The sequence below is a fragment of the Macrobrachium nipponense genome, chromosome 2, assembly GCF_015104395.2.
Source record: "Macrobrachium nipponense isolate FS-2020 chromosome 2, ASM1510439v2, whole genome shotgun sequence".
NCBI lineage: Eukaryota > Metazoa > Arthropoda > Malacostraca > Decapoda > Palaemonidae > Macrobrachium > Macrobrachium nipponense.
The window spans coordinates 82,071,686-82,091,837 of NC_087201.1; the positions used below are offsets into that span (position 1 = coordinate 82,071,686).

General features: G+C 37.2%; 1 protein-coding gene across 6 annotated transcripts in view; it reads left to right on the plus strand.

The window, feature by feature from the left end:
* Nucleotides 1-1,586: 1,586 nt before the first annotated feature.
* Nucleotides 1,587-20,152, plus strand: part of LOC135220723 (interference hedgehog-like) — a 292,308-nt gene continuing 273,742 nt past the window's right edge. For 3 of the 6 annotated variants that reach the window (XM_064258154.1, XM_064258155.1, XM_064258151.1), the window contains exon 1: nucleotides 1,587-2,156. Coding sequence is in view for 1 of the 6 variants with exons in the window: in XM_064258150.1 (XP_064114220.1) it covers nucleotides 1,830-1,849 (20 nt within the window). In the remaining 5 variants the exon portion in view is untranslated. The remainder of the gene's footprint in view (nucleotides 2,157-20,152) is intronic. The other 3 variants (XM_064258152.1, XM_064258153.1, XM_064258150.1) reach the window with 3 other exon arrangements.

The following is a 20,152-nucleotide window of genomic DNA, read 5'->3' on the forward strand; positions in this document are numbered from 1 at the left end:
TTATGGAAGCAAAATCAATCCTTGTTGTCCTATTCAGGCAATCTCTGTCTGGATCTACGCGGACAATATTTCTCGAAACAGGAGCAACTACAGAACAGCATCACAAAATTCCTGTCTTCATACTCTTTGATCGCTGAGCTTAGCTCATCTAGTGAGCTGAATTTCACAGATAGTTCCGCATTCGTCGTCGTCTGTATTTTGAATCTGAAGAGGTTAACATAGACACATTTACAGGGCGCATGCGCTGTACGTATCAGACTTCGCAGGCACATTATATGGCCATTTATTCGTAGTATTCATACTATATATATATATATATATATATATATATATATATATATATATATATATATATATATATATATATATATATATATATACGTATATATGTGTGTGTGTTTATGTAGTATGTTTGTATGTGTGCGTGTCAATTGAATAACCTATTCTGCAGGAGTCTAATTTATATTATTGTATTTTCTTGCAGACAAATTGGAACGTAATCGTTTATAGGATCAAAAAGTATAGTTTTAGAAAAGTTAGTAATCTTATTAATAAAAACTAGACAGGCTTTCATATCTTGTGTTATTTCTCAGTTATACCTGTTTCAAGGTTTCAGTGAGTATGCTTAAATACGAGTATGCAAATTTCTTGGGGCGTCTCTTCCACGGAATAATGTATGGTAGATACGAAACGAAACCTAGACATTGGAAATATCTCCTTTTCCGACATTGCAATTTTAATATGTTAGCAAAAAGTCATTGTGGTCTTGTATGTAAAGGTTTGAGCATTGCAGAAAATAACCTATGATTTATCAATGTTATTATTCATTTCCCTTCATCATTGTTATGATTGGTAGCTGTAGGCTTGGTTTTGTTCACGGTATTCGAGGCGCATTATTTTTCCACAACAATTCAATTATGATTTTGGAGACTGGAACTTTTATGTGCCGAAGAGTTGGCCGGTCCTAAAGCGGCAAGTCGTGTCTGTGGCGGTCTCCTCGTCCTTCATTTGCATTCTTGAACGCATATTGCGGTCATGAGGCAACACGAGACCACTATAGGGACAACTCTCATGGCTCAAAACATCGTCTTCTTCATGTTTTCCAAAATATATTTTCGTTTGTATTTGAAGTTTTCACGAATCAGTAATGAAATTGAAAAAAAAGATTGGAACCTAGCGCAACGAACATCATTAATGTTACTTACATAGAAATCACATTTCTTGTTTTATATCATAGTCGTTGTTAATATTGCTTACAGTACTTTTACTGGGTAAAACAGGCATTCTTTTTTTTTACTCCTCTTTACAACGATACTACGCGAAGCGCATGTAAACGCGCAGACGGCGCCATTTAGCAAGGCGATGGCGCTGTCTGACGTACGATACTTGATGTTTGTCTGATATTTTTACATAATTTTGCGTATATCACAAACGATAACGATCAACGACTGTGGAAATCTATCTGGCATTTATCTCGATTAATCACAACTTATATGTCATTGACTTTTATTACTTAGTATCCAGACGGGATGTGTACGACAACAACTCACGTAAGACATTCAGAAATATTTCTTCGAGATGAAGTTTACTATCAGCAGTGGGCGAGAGTGAGTTTCGGCTTGTGGCGTGTGGTAAACTATGAAACGTTGTCATGATTCGTCATATTCTGTCAGTTGCTATCATGGAAATGAATGGTAGTTGGTCTCTTTGAGACGTCTTTAGTCTATTTAAATAATATGGTTATGCCAAAAGCCGCAACATTTTCATAAATAAGCCCAAAACAGTGGAAGAAGTTGCGGGTTGACCCTCATAAGCAGGAACTTGTTGAAATGAACCCAGGAATGAAGAAGTAAGCCGCGTTTCGTCTTTGCGTTTCACAGCTATTTTTAACAGTAACCCCAGGTGAATAGCATTTTACGTACCAACTGACAAAGTGACGTCTTGTCTTTGTTTTTCGTTCAGATTTGAACTGTTGGACTAAAAACCCTTCGAGGGTAAGCTATATAAGGAAAGAGGGGCCAGGAGACACCACTATCTTATCCTGAAAGAGCATCACTAAAAACCATTCACCGCTGTCTGTAAGATTTTGTTTGTGGTGTCTGTTTTGCGCTTCCCCGTTACGTCAGTTTTTAGCTTCTTCTAAACGAATTTTAATGGTAAGTTACAAGAAAAGTTATTGTTACTCTGTTCGAAAAGACAGCTATTGATATACTCGTATATTTACTTTTAAAAAAACTAGTTCATGAATTCTCTCATTGTACTTTTGATTTATGGATAAGTGGACATCGCTACAAATTTGTACATTTGGAGATAGATCCATGTTTTTGGTTCGTTTTATTTTCCCCTCGTTGTTGAGGTAGGAAAGTAACCTTTACCTTTGGCTCTTAGGCTTAAGACTCCGAAACCCTATGCACCATTACCGTAGAATTTGGTACCTAAGGTCAGTCTGACTTATGCCATCTGTACTTAACCAGCTAGATTTTGTTTAGATCCCTACGAGTTGTCGGTAGTAACAATGATAATAATTCTGTATATATATATATATATATATATATATATATATATATATATATATATATATATATATATATATATATATATATATATATATATATATATATATATATATAAACTTGCCCATTGTAAGAGGTATGAGCTCTTTGGGTGATTTACGTCTTGTTAAGCTTGTGTAGGCATTTTTTTTTTTTTTTGTAATGTGTGCATAACTAAGTTACCGTTACCTACAAGATGTTGCTATGAGTTAATTTCTGCAGTTACGCTCTGGGTATAGTTCGAGTGGCAGTAACGTTTAGAAATGCCAACAATCAAAACCATTAGAGAAAATGTTGTTCCTGTAGCATGTGTTTGTTGGGAAGGTAGTTAGGATGGCGGGTTGGCTGTAGAACTCATGGCTATTTCCTATAAGTGTCTCGTAGAAGTCAAATCCCAAAACACGTTTCATAAGGCGGAGTCAATTATCGAATGAAAGAGGCTCTGTCTTAAGATGCAAGTCTGCTATTAGCTGAATGAGTGGTAGTATGAGTGTTGGCAGAAAATGAATGGGGGCCGGGGGGGGGAGGGGGGGAGGGGTTGCGGTTTGGACCAACACGATAGCTGCTGTTTTGTAGTGGTTTCAGGGATAATGTTGTTATTGTAGAACACCCATAGAAGAGCGCCAAAATAATTGCAATACGTTTTTACCTTACTGTGTATTCGTTTATGAGCTTGGTTTTTTCCCTTATAAGTGTATGCATATATATATATATATATATATATATATATATATATATATATATATATATATATATATATATATATATATATACGTATTTATTAATTGATCGTGTTAGGCTTCAATAAGACGAGATGGTTTAGATGCCAGATTTTGGAGTCTAAACTATTCCGTCTTATTGAAGCCTAATACGAGTAATATGAATGTATGTACTCAGTGAAGCTGTGTGCTTATTTTGTGACACACACACCCTTATATATATATATATATATATTATATATATATATATATATATATATATATATATATATATATATGTGTGTGTGTGTATGTATGTATGTGTATAATATATATATATCCTTATATATATATATATATATATATATATACGTACATATAAGTAGATGGTGTCTGTATGTTTATATAGTATGAATAAACTTGGACAATAACTAGAACGAAATATATTTAACACAATTTTTAAAAAAGTTTTCTTATAGCCAGGGAAAACAGTTGAATCTTCCTAAACTCGTTATCTGATACTGATCGCTTTCATCTATTAGCCGTAGTTTCACATCATATTCAGGGTCTTGAAAGTTATCTTACTTAGTATGCACTTGCAATGATGTTGACTGTGAGGTATCTGTGCCACGGCTGCATTGTACATGTATATTAGGAAATGGTTAATGCATGAAGTACCTGACATTATTCGAATGTGGATTGAAAGATAAAATGCTGAAGTCGACAGTTTCTTATATTCTTAACAGTCGGCAGTCGTATTTAATTCGAAAAAGTGCCGTAAATATTTGGCTTTCTATTAAATCCCAGAATTACTACATATTATAGTTGAATTTTTATGAGTCAACTTCCTGGTAAATTATACTTGAAACTCGAAGATATTCCTTAATAGCAAGTTTAAAATTTGAAACTATTAGTAGAGTAAGCTTCGGATTACACAAGATTTTAATCTGGTAAGCTTGAACATTTGAAACACTTCAGCGCAGAAAGCATCACTTTTGGAGGCACTTCTGTCAATTAAGCTCATAATGCCGATACTGAGCAGTAAAGTAAGTTGAAAACATAAAACTTTTCTAATGCAGGAGACATTTAACTCGAAAACTTTTCCAATGTGGGAAAGTAGTAACTCAAAAACCTTTCTGATGTAGGAAAGTTGTAACCCGAAAAATTTTCTAATGTAGGAAAGTTGTAAATGAACAACCTTTATAATGTAGGAAAGTTTTAACTCTAAAACTTTGAGTTGTTAATGTAGGAAACGCGTAACCCAATTCTCCCAAAGTAACTGTTTTGCCAGTAGCCTGATTTAAGGAATAAAAGTAGTAGGTGCTGTTGGAATGCTTGATCAAAAACTGGCCTCAAAGTAACAGCGGTTAGGAAGCTTAGTACATAGGCTATGTTTATCTCTTTGCTTCTTTTAGGAACTAGATTACAAAAAGTTTTTGTAACTGTAGAGTGTGTTCATTGCTCTTATTATGTGAAGTAACGAAAGAGAAACTAATGATGTTCGAGGTTTTTTCGTGGATATGGTCTCCTCTTTTCAAGCATAATGTCTAATGGAAAGTGCCTGAAGACTATTGTATGGTACTGTTACTGTCTTTTTCATTTCGTCGGGTGTTACCAGGTAGATTTTATGAGAAGATAGAAAAATGGATGTCATTCTCTTGTCGAGAACTTATTTAAACAAGAAGAAGAAGGCGAGACAGATCGGGACCTCTCCCGAAAAGAGGATGTAAAACCACCTCTTGAAAAAGGGAGTTCATAGTTATTGCCAGAAATGGGAGGAAAATCCAGATATTTGTGTTAGAGGAAAGGAAATTGAAACAAATATGAATTTGTCGTTTTATTCTGATAGGAGAGGGATTAATCGCATATTTTAATCACATTTTGAGACTCATGTGAATTATTGTTACCTTCAGCCACGGTTTATCTGGACCGTGCCTTCAGCATCGAAATTGGAAGGTGCTAATCCTGTCATCGAAGCATGTCTGAGGTTGAAGGATGGGGGGTGGCTGAATGGATTTCATGGAAGTTTATTCATCGGACGGTTGCCTCCAAATAATTAACTTTAAATTGTTATCAATGAGGATTTTACTATTTGTTGCCAGGGAAACAATTTGGTGTTATTGTTGTTCGCTGGCTTCGCTGGCATTGTGGAAAAAAAAATGAGCGGAAGCCTTCTAGTAGGTGCAAGAGAATGAGTATGAAGATGTGTAGAGTATTTGAGAAATTGCCCTATTTGCTTGGCAATGGCGTGGTCTGCTCTCAGCTGAGTGTTGTTATTTAGTACTATGTTGTAAGGAAATTTTCATAATAGGGCGTGTAATTAATCCCAAGTTTGATTGGCTTCCTCCGTCTCGTATGCACGTATGGTTGTTGGTTACATTTCCTACTCTATATATATACAAAGATAAAAAAATTGACGTCGATTCTTTTGCTTCTGATCGGAAGGTCTATCGAAACGTTTCCAGTGTGCAGTAATGAATTTTTATATAAACTTAAGGGTAAGACACGGAAGTTTTCAATTTTGTCTTTAACAAAGGTTCGTAATCGTAGTGAATATTTTCCGGCGTACAAATGCCTAAAAAAAAGCTAACTGACGCGCACTAAAGGACTATGAAGAGTAACGAGTACGAATGTATTCATGCAGAGATAGCCGCATGCATGTCATTGCACTGGTTTCTTATCAGATAAGGGATGGGACTCTTATCTCGAGACTGAGTCATGCATTTTTTTTGAGATCATTGTCACGGTCAACACTTAATCTTCTCATTGTTGGCCGCGATGCCACCAACTTTTTGTTGGTTTAACAATTTTTCTTTTCTACCTAAAGCGTGCACGGCAGTCTCTAATATTAGACCATTTAGGTGTTTTACAGTTATGAAACTATATATCTTTGGAAGAGGAGTTTTCAATGACAAGAGGAGTGATTGTTCACAGGCGAAAGTTAGTGGAACGTTGGGCTTGAACAAATTTCTGTGCATAGAGGCTGAATGGTGTTTAGTTTCATTCTAGTGGATATAGCCTCTTCGCCAAATTGCAATTTTTCATATTTCTTTCGGGTTATATATATATATATATATATATATATATATATATATATATATATATATATATATATATATATATATATATATATATATATATATTATATATATATATTATATATGTATATATATACATATTATATATTTACTATATATTTATTTATGTATGCAAAGGTGTAATTTTTATGTTCACGTATTGATTTTCTCTCTCTCTCTCTCTCTCCCCTCTCTCTCTTCATCTCTCTCTCTCCTCTCTCTCTCTCTTTATTACAAATGTGTACTTATATACATATATATTATATATATATATATATATATATATATATATATATATATATATATGAAATGTATATTCAAACTACAATTTAACTGTGAATGCACTGTTCGCACATAGGATCTCTTCTTTTTTAATGTATATATGTGTGAAAGACGAATGCGAATGAAGGACAAAAGGTTTAATGATTAGAAGGTTGGAAAATATGGAGACGCAAGAAGTGGTTCAAAGTTAGGGTACTGTGTAAATATGGACGATCAAAGCATTTTGAGGTGGTTCGGTCATGTAGATGCAATGGAAGACAATTGACGGGTGAAACTTTTGTACAATTCTTCAGTGTTAGGTGGGAGGAGGAGAGGAAGTCCTAGAAGGGACGGGCTACTTGGGTTGGAAGAAGCCCAGGAAAAGAAGGGCATTAATATATAGGGTTTGTGAAAGCACGTACAAGATAGAGGAGAATGGTGTAGTGTAGTGTAGTGGAAGTTTCGACGTCCTACTAATGAGAATCCTTATGTAGATATAAGCAGCAACAAACTGAAAAGTATTTGCTCAACGAATTCATCCAGGATTCAGCAGATAGATATAAATGAATATGAATATATATATATATATATATATATATATATATATATATATATATATAATATACATACATACATATATGTATGTGTGTATGTATGTATGTATGTATGTATGTATGTATAGTACGTATATATATGAGCATATGTCTGCTCGCGCAGCATTTCCAAGATGTTTGAATGATAGTGGTATAGCGTATACAGCCTTTGATGTCGTTATGTTTAGTTTTATTTTGGTGGTAGTGGTCTACATCCTGTGTCGGATGTTCCCGTTGATCGTTGATGATTTTCTTCCTCTTGCTTCAAGTACAACTTTTGGGAGTTCTTATCCTAGTAAACATCTGCGTGTCGATAAGATCTTGATGTGTGTGTGCAGCAGTCTTTTAAAATTCTCCGTGGCTGTACATTTCCCTGACGTTTATATTTGGTTTATTATTATTGCCTGTGTACCCGTGTCGATATAAGTGTCTGGCAAAATTTAAATTCCTTTTGTAATTACCTTGTGCTTATGATATATTAAGTGTTTTATCAAGATCGATGCTGGCACAACATAGCGATAAAGGTAATTTCTCTTACCTTTTCATGGTAAGAACAAGTAATATTTGTCACATCTCTAATATATACCTTTTTTTTTTTTTGGAATCTGCATATTCTTGAAGCAAAGTTCAGAGATATTTTGTTTTTGGTTCATCTCAATCTGTCTCTGTGACCTCTATGTCTACTGAATTGCTTCTTTGAACCTATTGCAATGCAGCGTAACTATTCAGCTTTAAGATGACAAAATCAGTTGCATGACAGGAAAACTACCTATACATCGATTGATCAAAGAGAAATTTCTCCAACGCGGTCAAAGAGGGATATGGTTGGATTATTATCAGTGGAAGTAGCTTACTGGCGTTTGCCAGGTGCTGTATAGCATTTGATGATGGTAAAGATAATATGATAATTATTATGATTATTCTGACAATTTCTATACTTGGCCATGTAACCTTGCAAACAGGTTTTCTTTTTCGCATACGCGACATGAATTTTATGGTTTATACAATTGTAACATTCATTTCACGAGACTAAATGTTTGCGGGGCGGCGAATTTTTATGTTGCCATTTATTTTCCTTTTAGAGTGAAATACCTAAATTAGATTAATTGTGCCGACCCGTTTTGCGATATGGGAGTGGAGGACAGTGTAAAGACTCGTGATCAAAAATCTGTCATCAGGATTGTGTGGCGCTTACGAATTGTCACTGGAAACATTTCGAGTTCGAAGGAAATTTTGTGTGTTGAGTTATCGGATTAGTGTTTCTTTTTACCAGAAAATAATGCTTTTGGAACGTCGAGTGTCCCTCTATTGTATTTTGATTTTAGTGAATATATTGGTGTACTTTTGAATTATATAATCTTCCAAGACGTAAGAGGGGCTTGACGGTCCTCTGTTCTTGATAGATCTAATACCAGGTGTTGATGTCTTTCTGTCGGACTTTTTTCAAAAAATGGTCCATTGATTAATTATTGGTTTCTTTATTTTAGACTATCGACCATCTCTCAAAAGAGATGCCACTCAGATATTTTGGGCCGGGTTGTGAAATATATATATGGACAAAAGTCGAGACTTAAAAAATTTGATGTAAGTCTAATATTTTCGTTTTTCTTCATGAATGCATTCACAGTTTTACAATTTAATTTTTGCACGATATCTATGGATTGATGGCTTTCTAGTCAGTTTTTGGAATGGCCAAAAATTCAACATACTTCCTGGGCCTGTGCATACCGGCATATCTTTCAAGCCTAGAACATAACGCTCTCTCTCTCTCTCTCTCTCTCTCTCTCTCTCTCTCTCTCTCTCTCTCTCTCTCTATCTTTATCCCATTTATTTTTTTCATTTTTATGGTTGATTTTCTTAGTTTCATGTACGCAGATCTTTCTCGTATTTGCCACGTAATTATCACTTTCATATGCGGAACCCATCGCAGACATTTGCGAAGTCTGTAACCATGAATCCCCAGGGGCCCTGAATATAAATCACCTTCCTGTTGTCTCATTCCTGTCTCCATTCTTTTTATCATGCGTGTAATTAGGGCAAAAAGAGCCGTGGAAGTCTTACCTCAATCAGCTTCACTTCTATGTTTTATTAAATCCTTTAATTTGTTTTTGTTTTACTTCAAATGAGTCTGGTATCACATTGTTAAGAAGACAAATCGGTAAACATATCTGTGTATATGTGTAGATGTGAAGCGCGTACTATCTGCTCTGAAGTGTAAGCTTTTAGAAAATATATGTTTCCAAAAGAAGTTACGCATGAAACGTTACTTCAAGGGTCAAATGCTGCTGCAATAACCGTGAGTCAGTTCAGGTTTCCTTACCTCTGATGGTTTTATTATTATTACTGTGAGACTAATTATTATTATTATTATTATTTTTTTTTTTGCTCTATCACAGTCCTCCAATTCGACTGGGTGGTATTTATAGTGTGGGGTTCCGGGTTGCATCCTGCCTCCTTAGGAGTCCATCACTTTTCTTACTGTGGGCCATTTCTAGGATCACACTCTTCTGCATGAGTCCTGGGCTACTTCAGCGTCTAGTTTTTCTAGATTCCTTTTCAGGGATCTTTGGGATCGTGCCTAGTGCTCCTATGATTATGGGTATGATTTCCACTGGCATATCCCATATCCTTCTTATTTCTATTTTCAGATCTTGATACTTATCCATTTTTTCCCTCTCTTTCTCTTCAACTCTGGTGTCCCATGGTATTGCGACATCAATGTGGCGCCGTGGCAGAGTGGGTTAGGTCGTCAGGGCTTTTGCCACTGAATCATGCCTCTTTTTGTACTGGTTCTGTGCAAGTGCCGGGCATTCACTTGCTATGTGGTTTATGGTTTCATTTTTCGTATTGCACTTCCTACATATGGGAGAGATGTTATTTCCGTCTATCGTTCTTTGAATATATCTGGTTCTTAGGGCCTGATCTTGTGCCGCTGTTATCATTCCTTCAGTTTCCTTCTTTAGCTCTCCCCTCTGTAGCCATTGCCATGTGTCATCGCTGGCTAGTTCTTTAGTCTGTCTCATGTATTGTCCGTGCATTGGTTTGTTGTGCCAGTCCTCTGTTCTGTCTGTCATTCTCCTGTCTCTGTGTATTTCTGGGTCTTCGTCTACTTTTATTAGTCCTTCTTCCCATGCACTCTTTAGCCACTCGTCTTCACTGGTTTTCAGATATTGCCCCAGTGCTCTGTTCTCGATGTGACGCAGTCCTCTATACTTAGTAGTCCTCTCCCTCCTTCCTTTCGTGTTATGTATAGTCTGTCCCGATTTGCTCTTGGGTGTAGTGCTTTGTGTATTGTCTTATGTTTCCTGGTTTTCTGATCTATGCTGCGGAGTTCTGCCTTCGTCCATTCCACTATTCCTGCGCTGTTTCTGATTACTGGGACTGCCTATGTGTTTACGGCTTTTATCATATTTCCCCCGTTGAGTTTTGACTTGAGTATCGCCTTGAGTCTCTGCATATATTCTTTCCTGATCATGTCCTTCATCTCTTGGTGTTTTGTATCCCCTCCTTCCATTATTCCCAGGTATTTGTATCCAGTCTCATCTATGTGTTTGATGTTGCTCCCATCTGGTAGCTTTATCCCTTCAGTTCTCGTTACTTTGCCTTTGTATGTTGACTAAGGCGCATTTTTCTATTCCAAACTCCATCCTGATGTCCCCAGATACAATCCTTACAGTCTGGATTAGGGTATCTATTTCCTTGATGCTCTTACCATACAGCTTGATGTCGTCCATGAACATCAGATGGTTGATTCTGTTGCCTCTTTTCTTGAGTTGGTACCCGGCATCCATCTTCTGTAGTACTTTTGTCATGGGAATCATGGCTACTACGAAGAGTAGTGGGGACAGTGATTCGCCCTGGAAGATCCCTCTCCTGATATTAACCTCTGCTAGTCTTATTCCAGAGCTTGTAAGTATTGTATTCCAGTTGCGCATTGTATTTTTGAGGAAGCTGATGGTGTTTTCCTCTGCCCCATATATTTTCAGGCATTCTATTAGCCATGTGTGTGGTATCATGTCGAAGGCTTTCTTATAGTCTATCCATGCCATGCTTAGGTTGATTTTCCTTCTCCTACTGTTCTTCATTACCATTTTGTCTATCAGGAGCTGGTCTTTTGTGCCCCTACACTTCCTTCTGCAGCCTTTCTGTTGGTGGGGGATGGTGTTTGTCTCCTCTAGGTAGTTGTATAGCCTGTCACCGATGATACCTGTTAGTAACTTCCACATTATTGGTAGGCAGGTGATAGGCCTGTAGTTACTGGCTATATTTCCCTTACTCTTGTCTTTTTGTGTACTAAGGATGTTCTTCCTGTGGTCATCCATTTGGGTGGGGGCATGGTGATTTGAGATACAATGCTGGAGTCGTTCTGCTATTCGTGGGTGTAGGGCCTTGAAGTTTTTGAGCCAGTATCCATGGACTTCTCTCTCTCTCTCTCTCACTCTCTCTCATTTATTATTATTATTATTATTATTATTATTATTATTATTATTATTCAAAAGAAAAACAAGCAATTCTGCCGGAATTTGAAAGATTTGACTGTAGTAGACTTAAATTTCCTCGTACTCATGAGACATAGAAGATGATATGGATGCGTGAAGCGTTGTAGAAGCGCTTCAGTAATCTCAAAATGTTCCTAAGGCCACGTTATTATTATTATTATTATTATTATTATTATTATTATTATTATTATTAGCTCCCGAAAGGAGCAATGAGAGGAAGCTGAATCATTCCAGCAAATCAGTTTGCCGCTTCCTATTTCCGAAAAGGCCTGAGTTTGGCAGATGCTCAGTTTCCGTTGATGGGTGTTCTTCCACACTCCAGCATAACATGTCAGAAACACATGTCGGCCACTTATCGTATACTTATCACACGCAAGTTGAAAACAAGTCAGCGATCATGAATGGAGAACGAACCTAAGGCGAATGCTGTATAACCATTTGAAATAGTGGTTAGAACTACGAATAAGTCTCTTAAGTTGTTGTGAACTTGTTTGTGATATGCTGGTGACGTGTGTTTGACATGTTTGACTGTAGTGTGGGCGCACCCTCGGGACGTACTTTGTATATTTAATTATTCGTGTAATTCTTTTACGTATAGCAAATAACACTGGGCGGGGGATTAATTGTATAATAGATCATAGTTAAGTTCCCTGGAATATCAAGTGATCTTGGTTACAGAGACTAGAGCTCGTTACAGGTATGAATTTTAAGTAACGCGAAATGATTCGAGGTCAATTTCACTTCGAAATTGCTGGTTTGTAAATCTTGTCATCGAAGCAGTTTCTGCGGCGAGTTACGCTAATTAAACTGAATTTAGGCCGAACCATTTGGATTCAGCGCAATCGGCCGAGGATGGATGAGGGCATATCCATTTTGGGGGCCTGAGAAAACCCTAAGAATTGTCTTGACAAGAAAAGCCTGCGGATTGTTTTAACAGGAAAATCTGTGAATTTTATGGCATGAATTGCTTGGCAAGGAAAACTTGTTGTTTCGACAAGGAAAGCCTGCTAGTTGTTTTAACTAGAAGAGCTTGCTAGTCATTTGGATGGAAATGTGAGATGGTTTAATCAATATTCCACTGTATTAAGGGGAACATTATGATAAAGCTACCATAGAGGGTTAGTTCGGTCAGTGCACCTCGCGTGGTGCACTGTAGGCCTTATTTAAGGGTCTTTGAAGCGTTCCTTCGGCCCCTAGCAGCAATGTCTTTTATTCTTTTCACTGTACCTCCGTTCATATTCTCTTGCATCTAACTTTCCAACATCTCTAACAATTGTTTCATAGTGGAGCTGCGAGGTTTTCCTCCTATTACACCTTGCAAACTTTCTGACTGTCAGTTTCCCTTTCAACGCTTAATGACCTCCTAGGTACCAGCGCTTGGCCTTTGCCGTAAGCTCTATATTCTATTCTATTCTATTCTAATGCGATAAATTTATAAGACGGATCTGCCGCTAGAAGGTCAGGGTTTGTATCACAGAACAAGTTTAAGTCCGTTAATTGTTCATTACGATCCGTGTAATTACAAAGCCTTACCTCAGCAGTAACCGTTCAGTTTATTGCGTCAGTTGATGAATTTTATGTTTACTCCGTTGAGGAGTTTTGATTAATTTCTGAAATTGAGCAAAGTGGGTGGCAGGCAGCAAGCCGTTCGTCGCTGTTATATACTGCGCAATATTTTGCAAGCAAGAGGAACTGGTAGTGTTCGTACACATTACAAACTAAGTTATTTCAATTGTTCATCTTGCACCGTAAAACTATTTTACAAGTAATATATTCCTTAGGGGGTTAGTGCCATCATTACACCACATGCGGTGCACTGTAGGCATTACTTAAGGTTATTTGTAGCGTCCCTTCGACCCCTAGCTGCAACCCCTTTTGTCCCTTTTAATGTATCTCTGCTCATATTCGCTATCTTCCGTCTTACCTTCCATCCTCTCCTAACAATTGTTTCATAGAGCAACTGCGAGGTTTTCCTGCTGTTACACCTTTTCAAGCCTTTTACTCAAATTTCCTTTTAGCGCTGAATGACCTCATAGGTCCCAGCGCTAGGCCTTTAGCCAGCATACTATATTTCAGTGATATAAGGTAGCATCGTTACAACCCGTCTCAAATTTAGGTCGAACAAAGTCAACTTCATTCTGCTTGCTCTTAGGCCCAGGGGGGAAAGAGGATTGCGCATGCGTGAATCATCTGCAGACTACCATTCCCTACCCTGTGGTGCTGGCGGTGGAAATCACTCGGAATTTTAAATTATTCATGATATGATATACTTGTTCATTTTATACAGTAGAATTATTCTTCTTAAATTCTCGTCATCTTTACTTTGGTATTCAAGACACTGGGGACTCCCAAATGCCTCTGTATTCTCTGCCATTTTGCTTATTCGAAGGCATTCGTTAAGGTAAATATACCTTGTTAGGTTAAATGATTTTGTTGGGAATGGGTTTATAGGTAAAGCTGCGCTCACTTCCAGTAGGAACATGTGTAGATCCGAAGTGAGGGTCATGGTTTGATAATCCTTATGCAAATGTTCCTCGCATAAGTTACAGCTGTACAGTTGTAAACCAGCAACACCTTGCTTTTGGCAGCGTACGGTAAAAGCGACCTTATACCGGTCTATGCGAGTACTTGTTATTGTTTGCATTTTGGGCGCTAACAGTTTATATTAAAAAAAAAAAAAAAGACTATCGCCCATCGAAAAATTGTAATCATAACAATGTGAGTAAAGGAAAACTGCTGGAATACAGTTTCTCCGGTTTTCAGGAGAGTCATATTGAGTCACAGTTCTTGACTCATTCTAGACAATGCAGAGGAACGAAATTTTTTAGTCTTATGCTCTTCCCCAGATGTTTGCGTCAAATAAATGGAGATGTAAATCCTATTCTTTTCGACCTTAGAAATCCTTAAGATCAGATTGAGATTGTTAGGTGCTGAAGCCAATATTAATTAAGAGCTGCATTAAAAAAACGAAAATTGTGTTCTAAAGGTGTAGTGTTTGAAAGATGACATCTAAAGATTATTTTTGTATTGCGAATGTGATGCTTAAACTTTTTATATATGATTTTATTTTCCATTATTAATTTTCCATTATTGATTTCCATTATTTTTACTAATTAAAGCTTACCTTTCATCACCTTTCATTGTCTGAAAACCAGAATTGACCTTCATTATAGTAAATAAAGATTTGAAGTAGATTTTCCGGCAGGGAATACGAATATTAGCTTCAACCTTTTTATAAATATTTTTCTCGTTACATCATACTCCCATAAAGGATACCGCACCTTGCATAAAATTAAAGTACGGGAGGCGGGTACAGCCAAATAAGGTAATATCAGATCAGTCCAGTTCTTCCGCTACTGCGTCGTGTTCTCTTGCAGAGAGAGAGAGAGAGAGAGGAGAGAGAGAGAGAGAGAGAGAGAGAGAGAGAGATTTACGCTAATTAATATTGTGTGTGTTTATTTATAAACCAGTAGGAGGCTGGTTTCCAGAGTAGGAGGACAGGTTTGCATTATTCCAAAGAAACTGTCCTGTTCTTGTCTTACCAGTATGGCAGACTTCCATAAGTATATGTAAAGATACAGTAGGCAAGGGTTCTCCCCATCCCCCCTTTTTTCTTCTTCTAACTAAAATATATTTTAATTAGGTAGCGATAAGAAATACCAAGGGTAAATCGAGAACAATTTTATATTTGTCTGTACTTTCTTGAAATGTCAAGCGCTTCATTTTTCACATCATTAAACACAGTATTTTCCCAGCAGCCAGACAGAGAGAATATGAGTGGATAAAAGGAGGTGAAAAATATAGACAACAAGAATGGAAGCCGGGAAAATGGATGGAGGAGGAAAGAAACCACACAAACACACATAAGAGGTAAATTAATTGAAAATCTCAATGCGAACAAGACATGAACAGAAGCACGAAGACGAGACAAACGAAAGAATAAAGAAGGCATAAAGTAGATGTAGAAAGAAAGTAGTTTAAAGAGAAAAATGAAAGGAAAAATAAGAAAAATGGAAGAAGTCCATCGTTTTTACAGGCGTTCGGAGGTGTGTGTGTGTGTGTGTGTGTGGGTGTGTATGCGCCTGGGTGATTTGCATGTGTAGGATTGAAAGGCGATCGACTGGAGCAGCTTCTACGTCTATTCTCCGTGAGCTGTGGATTATTTTTCTTTCTTAGTATATTTTAGTTTAACCAGACCACTGAGCTGGTTAACAGCTCTCCTTGGCCTGTCCCGAAGGATTAGATATTTTTACGTGGCTAGGAACCAATTGGTCACCTAGCAACGGGACCTACAGCTTATTGTGGGATCTGAACCACACTATATCCAGAAATTAAATCTTAATCACCACAAATAAATTCCTCTGATTCCGCGATGGCAGAGCGGGGAGCGATCTCGGTCCACGAAATTGGCAGTAGGCGAGCACGCAACACACTCGTCCAATGAGGAACTATGATAATTTTTGATTGGCTGTGAAATAAGCTTTTGTTTGCAAATTGTACCGATAAATGTTACGGTTCGTCTCCTTTTACTTGTAGATTGTTTGTTGGTTTGTCGATGTATCATACTTTTTTGTTATTGTTAGAATTAGCTGGACTTGTGCCGGCACGAGTTCATGAAAGCAAACCGTACTTATCATATTTGACTTGTAATGTGTGTTAGCCCGCGAGGTACCAAGAGATTTTTCAACTCGAGGTACTATAACTGTTAGAACTGAGGAAAATCTAACTAAAGTCACTAAACTGTTAAAACGAGCCATAATAAGTTTTACCTTTCATTCATATGACTATAATTTATTAATTTATTTCATATTATAATTGCTGGCAATAAGGCTCTTTTATTGCAAGTCTTAATAAATGAGTCATAAGGAATATGGAATAAGTAATTACCAAATCTTTGATGGCCCTCGAGACCATAACCAAGTGCATAATTGGCCCCCGAAAGGATTTGTGTTTGACATCACTGACCTTTAGTATTTTGAATTATGTTTTTTTCCGTGCCAAACTTTGCGTATCTACACCTGCCGATTCCAGAGAAAATATGGTTTCGTGCTCATGTGCGAAATGATGGGCATTTGTTTCTATTTAAACTTTTTCAAATCTTTTTAATTATCCATTTATTTTTTATTGAATGCGTATACACCGTGCAGGCTAGATAATTTTTTGGTAACACGCACAATGCAAAGATGTTTTCATCTTGTTTTCATGAACCCACTTCAGATAAACCTTAGTTTAACTGGCATTTTGATCCATCCGTCCCATATGACTGTTTTTCTTCTTTTTTTCTTTTCTTTTAGGGAAGTAGAAGCGGCCGTCTAAGAAATACTATTTATATTCCACGTGGGCACAAAGAATGTGACCATTTTCTCTCTCTTAATTAAAAAACAATGTGACTGCCACAACGGTTTCCGACGAAGCCGTCTTCAGAATAGGCCTACTGGGCTTGAAGGACCGAGGTAATGAATGAGAGAAATCTTCGACGGTGGTCTAGGGCAAGGTCTCTAGGCCTTGGTCTAGGGGCTGCTGTCATGTGCGCGGCTGCCGAGTCTTCTTTCTCTCTTGTATGGAGCCACCAGGAAGCACACCTCACCTGCCATTACAATACCATATAATTACTGTCACCTTTTCAACCGTTTGTTGCGCGCGAATGCGCCCTCGCTCCGACACATACGCAGCCATTCTTCCTTATGAAATCGCTAGGCTCATTGACTGTGGTAGGTCACAGTTTGCGAACTCATTAGGTATTTTCTTCGTCAGAAAATATCTTCGATGATTTTACGTAATTTTGTATTGTGCTAGATATCCGTTACCAGCGCCTGTCCATACGCTTTTGCGAAGATGGCCGCCTCACTATCTAGGTGATTAAAATTTAAAGTGAGATAGTACAGAGATAATCGTTTAGGAGAGAGAGAGAGAGAGAGAGAGAGAGAGAGAGAGAGAGAGAGAGAGAGAGAGGAAATAATCGTACGAGTATTTCATTGTACATTTATTTATTTCCAGTGGTCAGGAAAGTTGACTTGCCTCCATATGAAATGGATGGGTATGAGGATCCTTTTGTTGTATTTGATTATAGCGTGGCATTTTTCTGTCTTGATTTTTGTCTTCTCAAGAAATGGTGACTTGATTGTTTTATTATAAATCAAAATTACATTCTGCGTAGTTATCATTTTATTCGGATGGACTAACTCTGTGTGTATCGAATGCCTTAAATTCTGTGGGATTTACGATCAGTATTCAAATTATTTATTCCTCTTCTTCTTCTTCACAGCTTAATCCTCCGTTTGGGTCGCTGTTCTTAAATTAAAGTATTTAAGAGTTAGAATCCTATTCAGTTTAAGAATTAGAATCATATTCAGTTTTCTTCGCCTCCTAATAAAAATTCAACAATTTCCCCCAATAAACTTGAGAATCACTATACCATTCTTATATTTTAATATTATACTTACATTTTTATTTGTTCATTGTTAATTTGTTTTTGTTTTTTTCCTTTTCCAATAACCGATCTCTTCTTTTTGTCTTTGCTTTTACATTTCAAGTCAATAACCCCTGTGGGTTGATCATATGGAATGGGGTACATCTTCTGAATAATAATAATGATAATGATAATAATTCTAAGAAAACCCACCATATAAAATATCCTTGTGGGCGTCATTGAACAAAATCCTATGAAAAACAACCAAAAGCATCTCACCCTGAGGGGACTTTTTTTTTTTTCTTATGCAAATTCCCCCACGTCCTTCGCATTAGGGTCGCATGGTCGCATCTGAAAGGCGTTATTATGGTCCAGAGATATAATGGTTGATGTTTTCTCATTCATCTCTGGCTTCCATCTGGTTGTTAGTGCCTGTTTCAAACCGTATATTGCTTTAATGAATTACAAAAGTGCGTGTGTGTTTTTACATGCGTGTTGAATATTTTTTTAGCTGTAAACTAAACTAAAGCAAAGTCAAAAGAACGAACTCAAACGAGAGAGAGAGAGAGAGAGAGAGAGAGAGAGAGAGAGAGAGAGAGAGAGAGAGAGATTTTAAAAGGAATATTTTTATGGAAGGAATTTTATCGTGCGAATTGTCAAGATTGCAATGCTTCATATTAAGAACAGTTTGCTTTTCGATGAACTCGGTACTTTTGTTTAACCTTTGTGTAGTTAGTGCAAATGTCGGCTGATATTTTTCATGGTTTTCCTTAACTAGAATGAATAATATATATTTTATACAGTGGTATATAATTTTATGACTTGAAGCTAGGAGAGCTCTTTTATTTGCTGCGTAGTATCAAGTAAAAGATTTGAATTAATCTTTTACCAGTTACTGTGTATCGGACATAAAATGAGCCCTTGGTTTTATATTTTACCAACTAGTTGTAAGTAACGTTTTAGACGGACTTAAACAAAAAAAGTTAAGTATATCTTAGTTTTATTAGACCACGGAGCTGATTAACAGCTCTCCTAGGGCTGGCCCGAAGGATTAGATATTTTTACGTGGCAAGGAACCCATTGGTTACTTAGCAACGGGACCTACAGCTTATAGTGGGATACGAACCACATCGGGAAATGAATTTCTATCATCAGAAATAAATTCGAACCCGGACCCTGAGATCGGTAGGTGAGCACGTAACCGGCTCATTCAACAAAGAACTACGGTTGCAAACAAACGCGTATAATTTATATATCTGGTATTAACTTCGAGCCAGTATTATACTATATTTTGCAAGGAGAGTTACTCAGGCGTTTCTGTTATTGTTTCTGTGATTCTGTCTCTTTTACCTCCATATTATGGGATTCCATTCTTGCTTCTGTTACCATACTTCTACGATATGTAGTACCTATCTCTTCTTGGTCATTCCTCTCACTTTTTTTTATTCTTGGCCAGAGCAAAATAATGGTATTCGAGCGCACGCCTTATCTCCCGTCTGGAATAAGAAATGTTTTGTATATGTAATTAGATGAAGAATGAATTTTTTTTAAAAAGATAACCAAGATTATATTTTTCTTTGGAGTCCAAATTGTATATAATCAAAAACGTATCGGCCATCGGTTATCCGTAGCTGATGCGACACCAGATTACATATTAATAGTCATAGTAATGATAATGACGATGATGCTGGTAAAATAATAAGAAAGGAAATCAATCAGCCAGGCGTACTGGGGGTCTGGGGCCCAACCACTGACGTTTCCGCCAAGGTCTCGTCATTATTTTTCCTTATCCTGACGTTTCACTCGGAAGTCTTGGGACTTATTCCTTATTTCCAGGAATATCCAAGAGGGTCTTACTTTTCTTATTCCCGTCATTGCCGGAGACAGGTATTATACATAGGTGGTCTGCTGCCGTTGAATCCCTAGCGACACCAATCCTCTGGGTCAACACTAACAAGGTCCTTGGTTGAGCTTCTCAGTCAATAGTCTCTCTCTCTCTCTCTCTCTCTCTCTCTCTCTCTCTCTCTCTCTCTCTCTCTCTCTCTCTAAGGTTTTTATGTAAA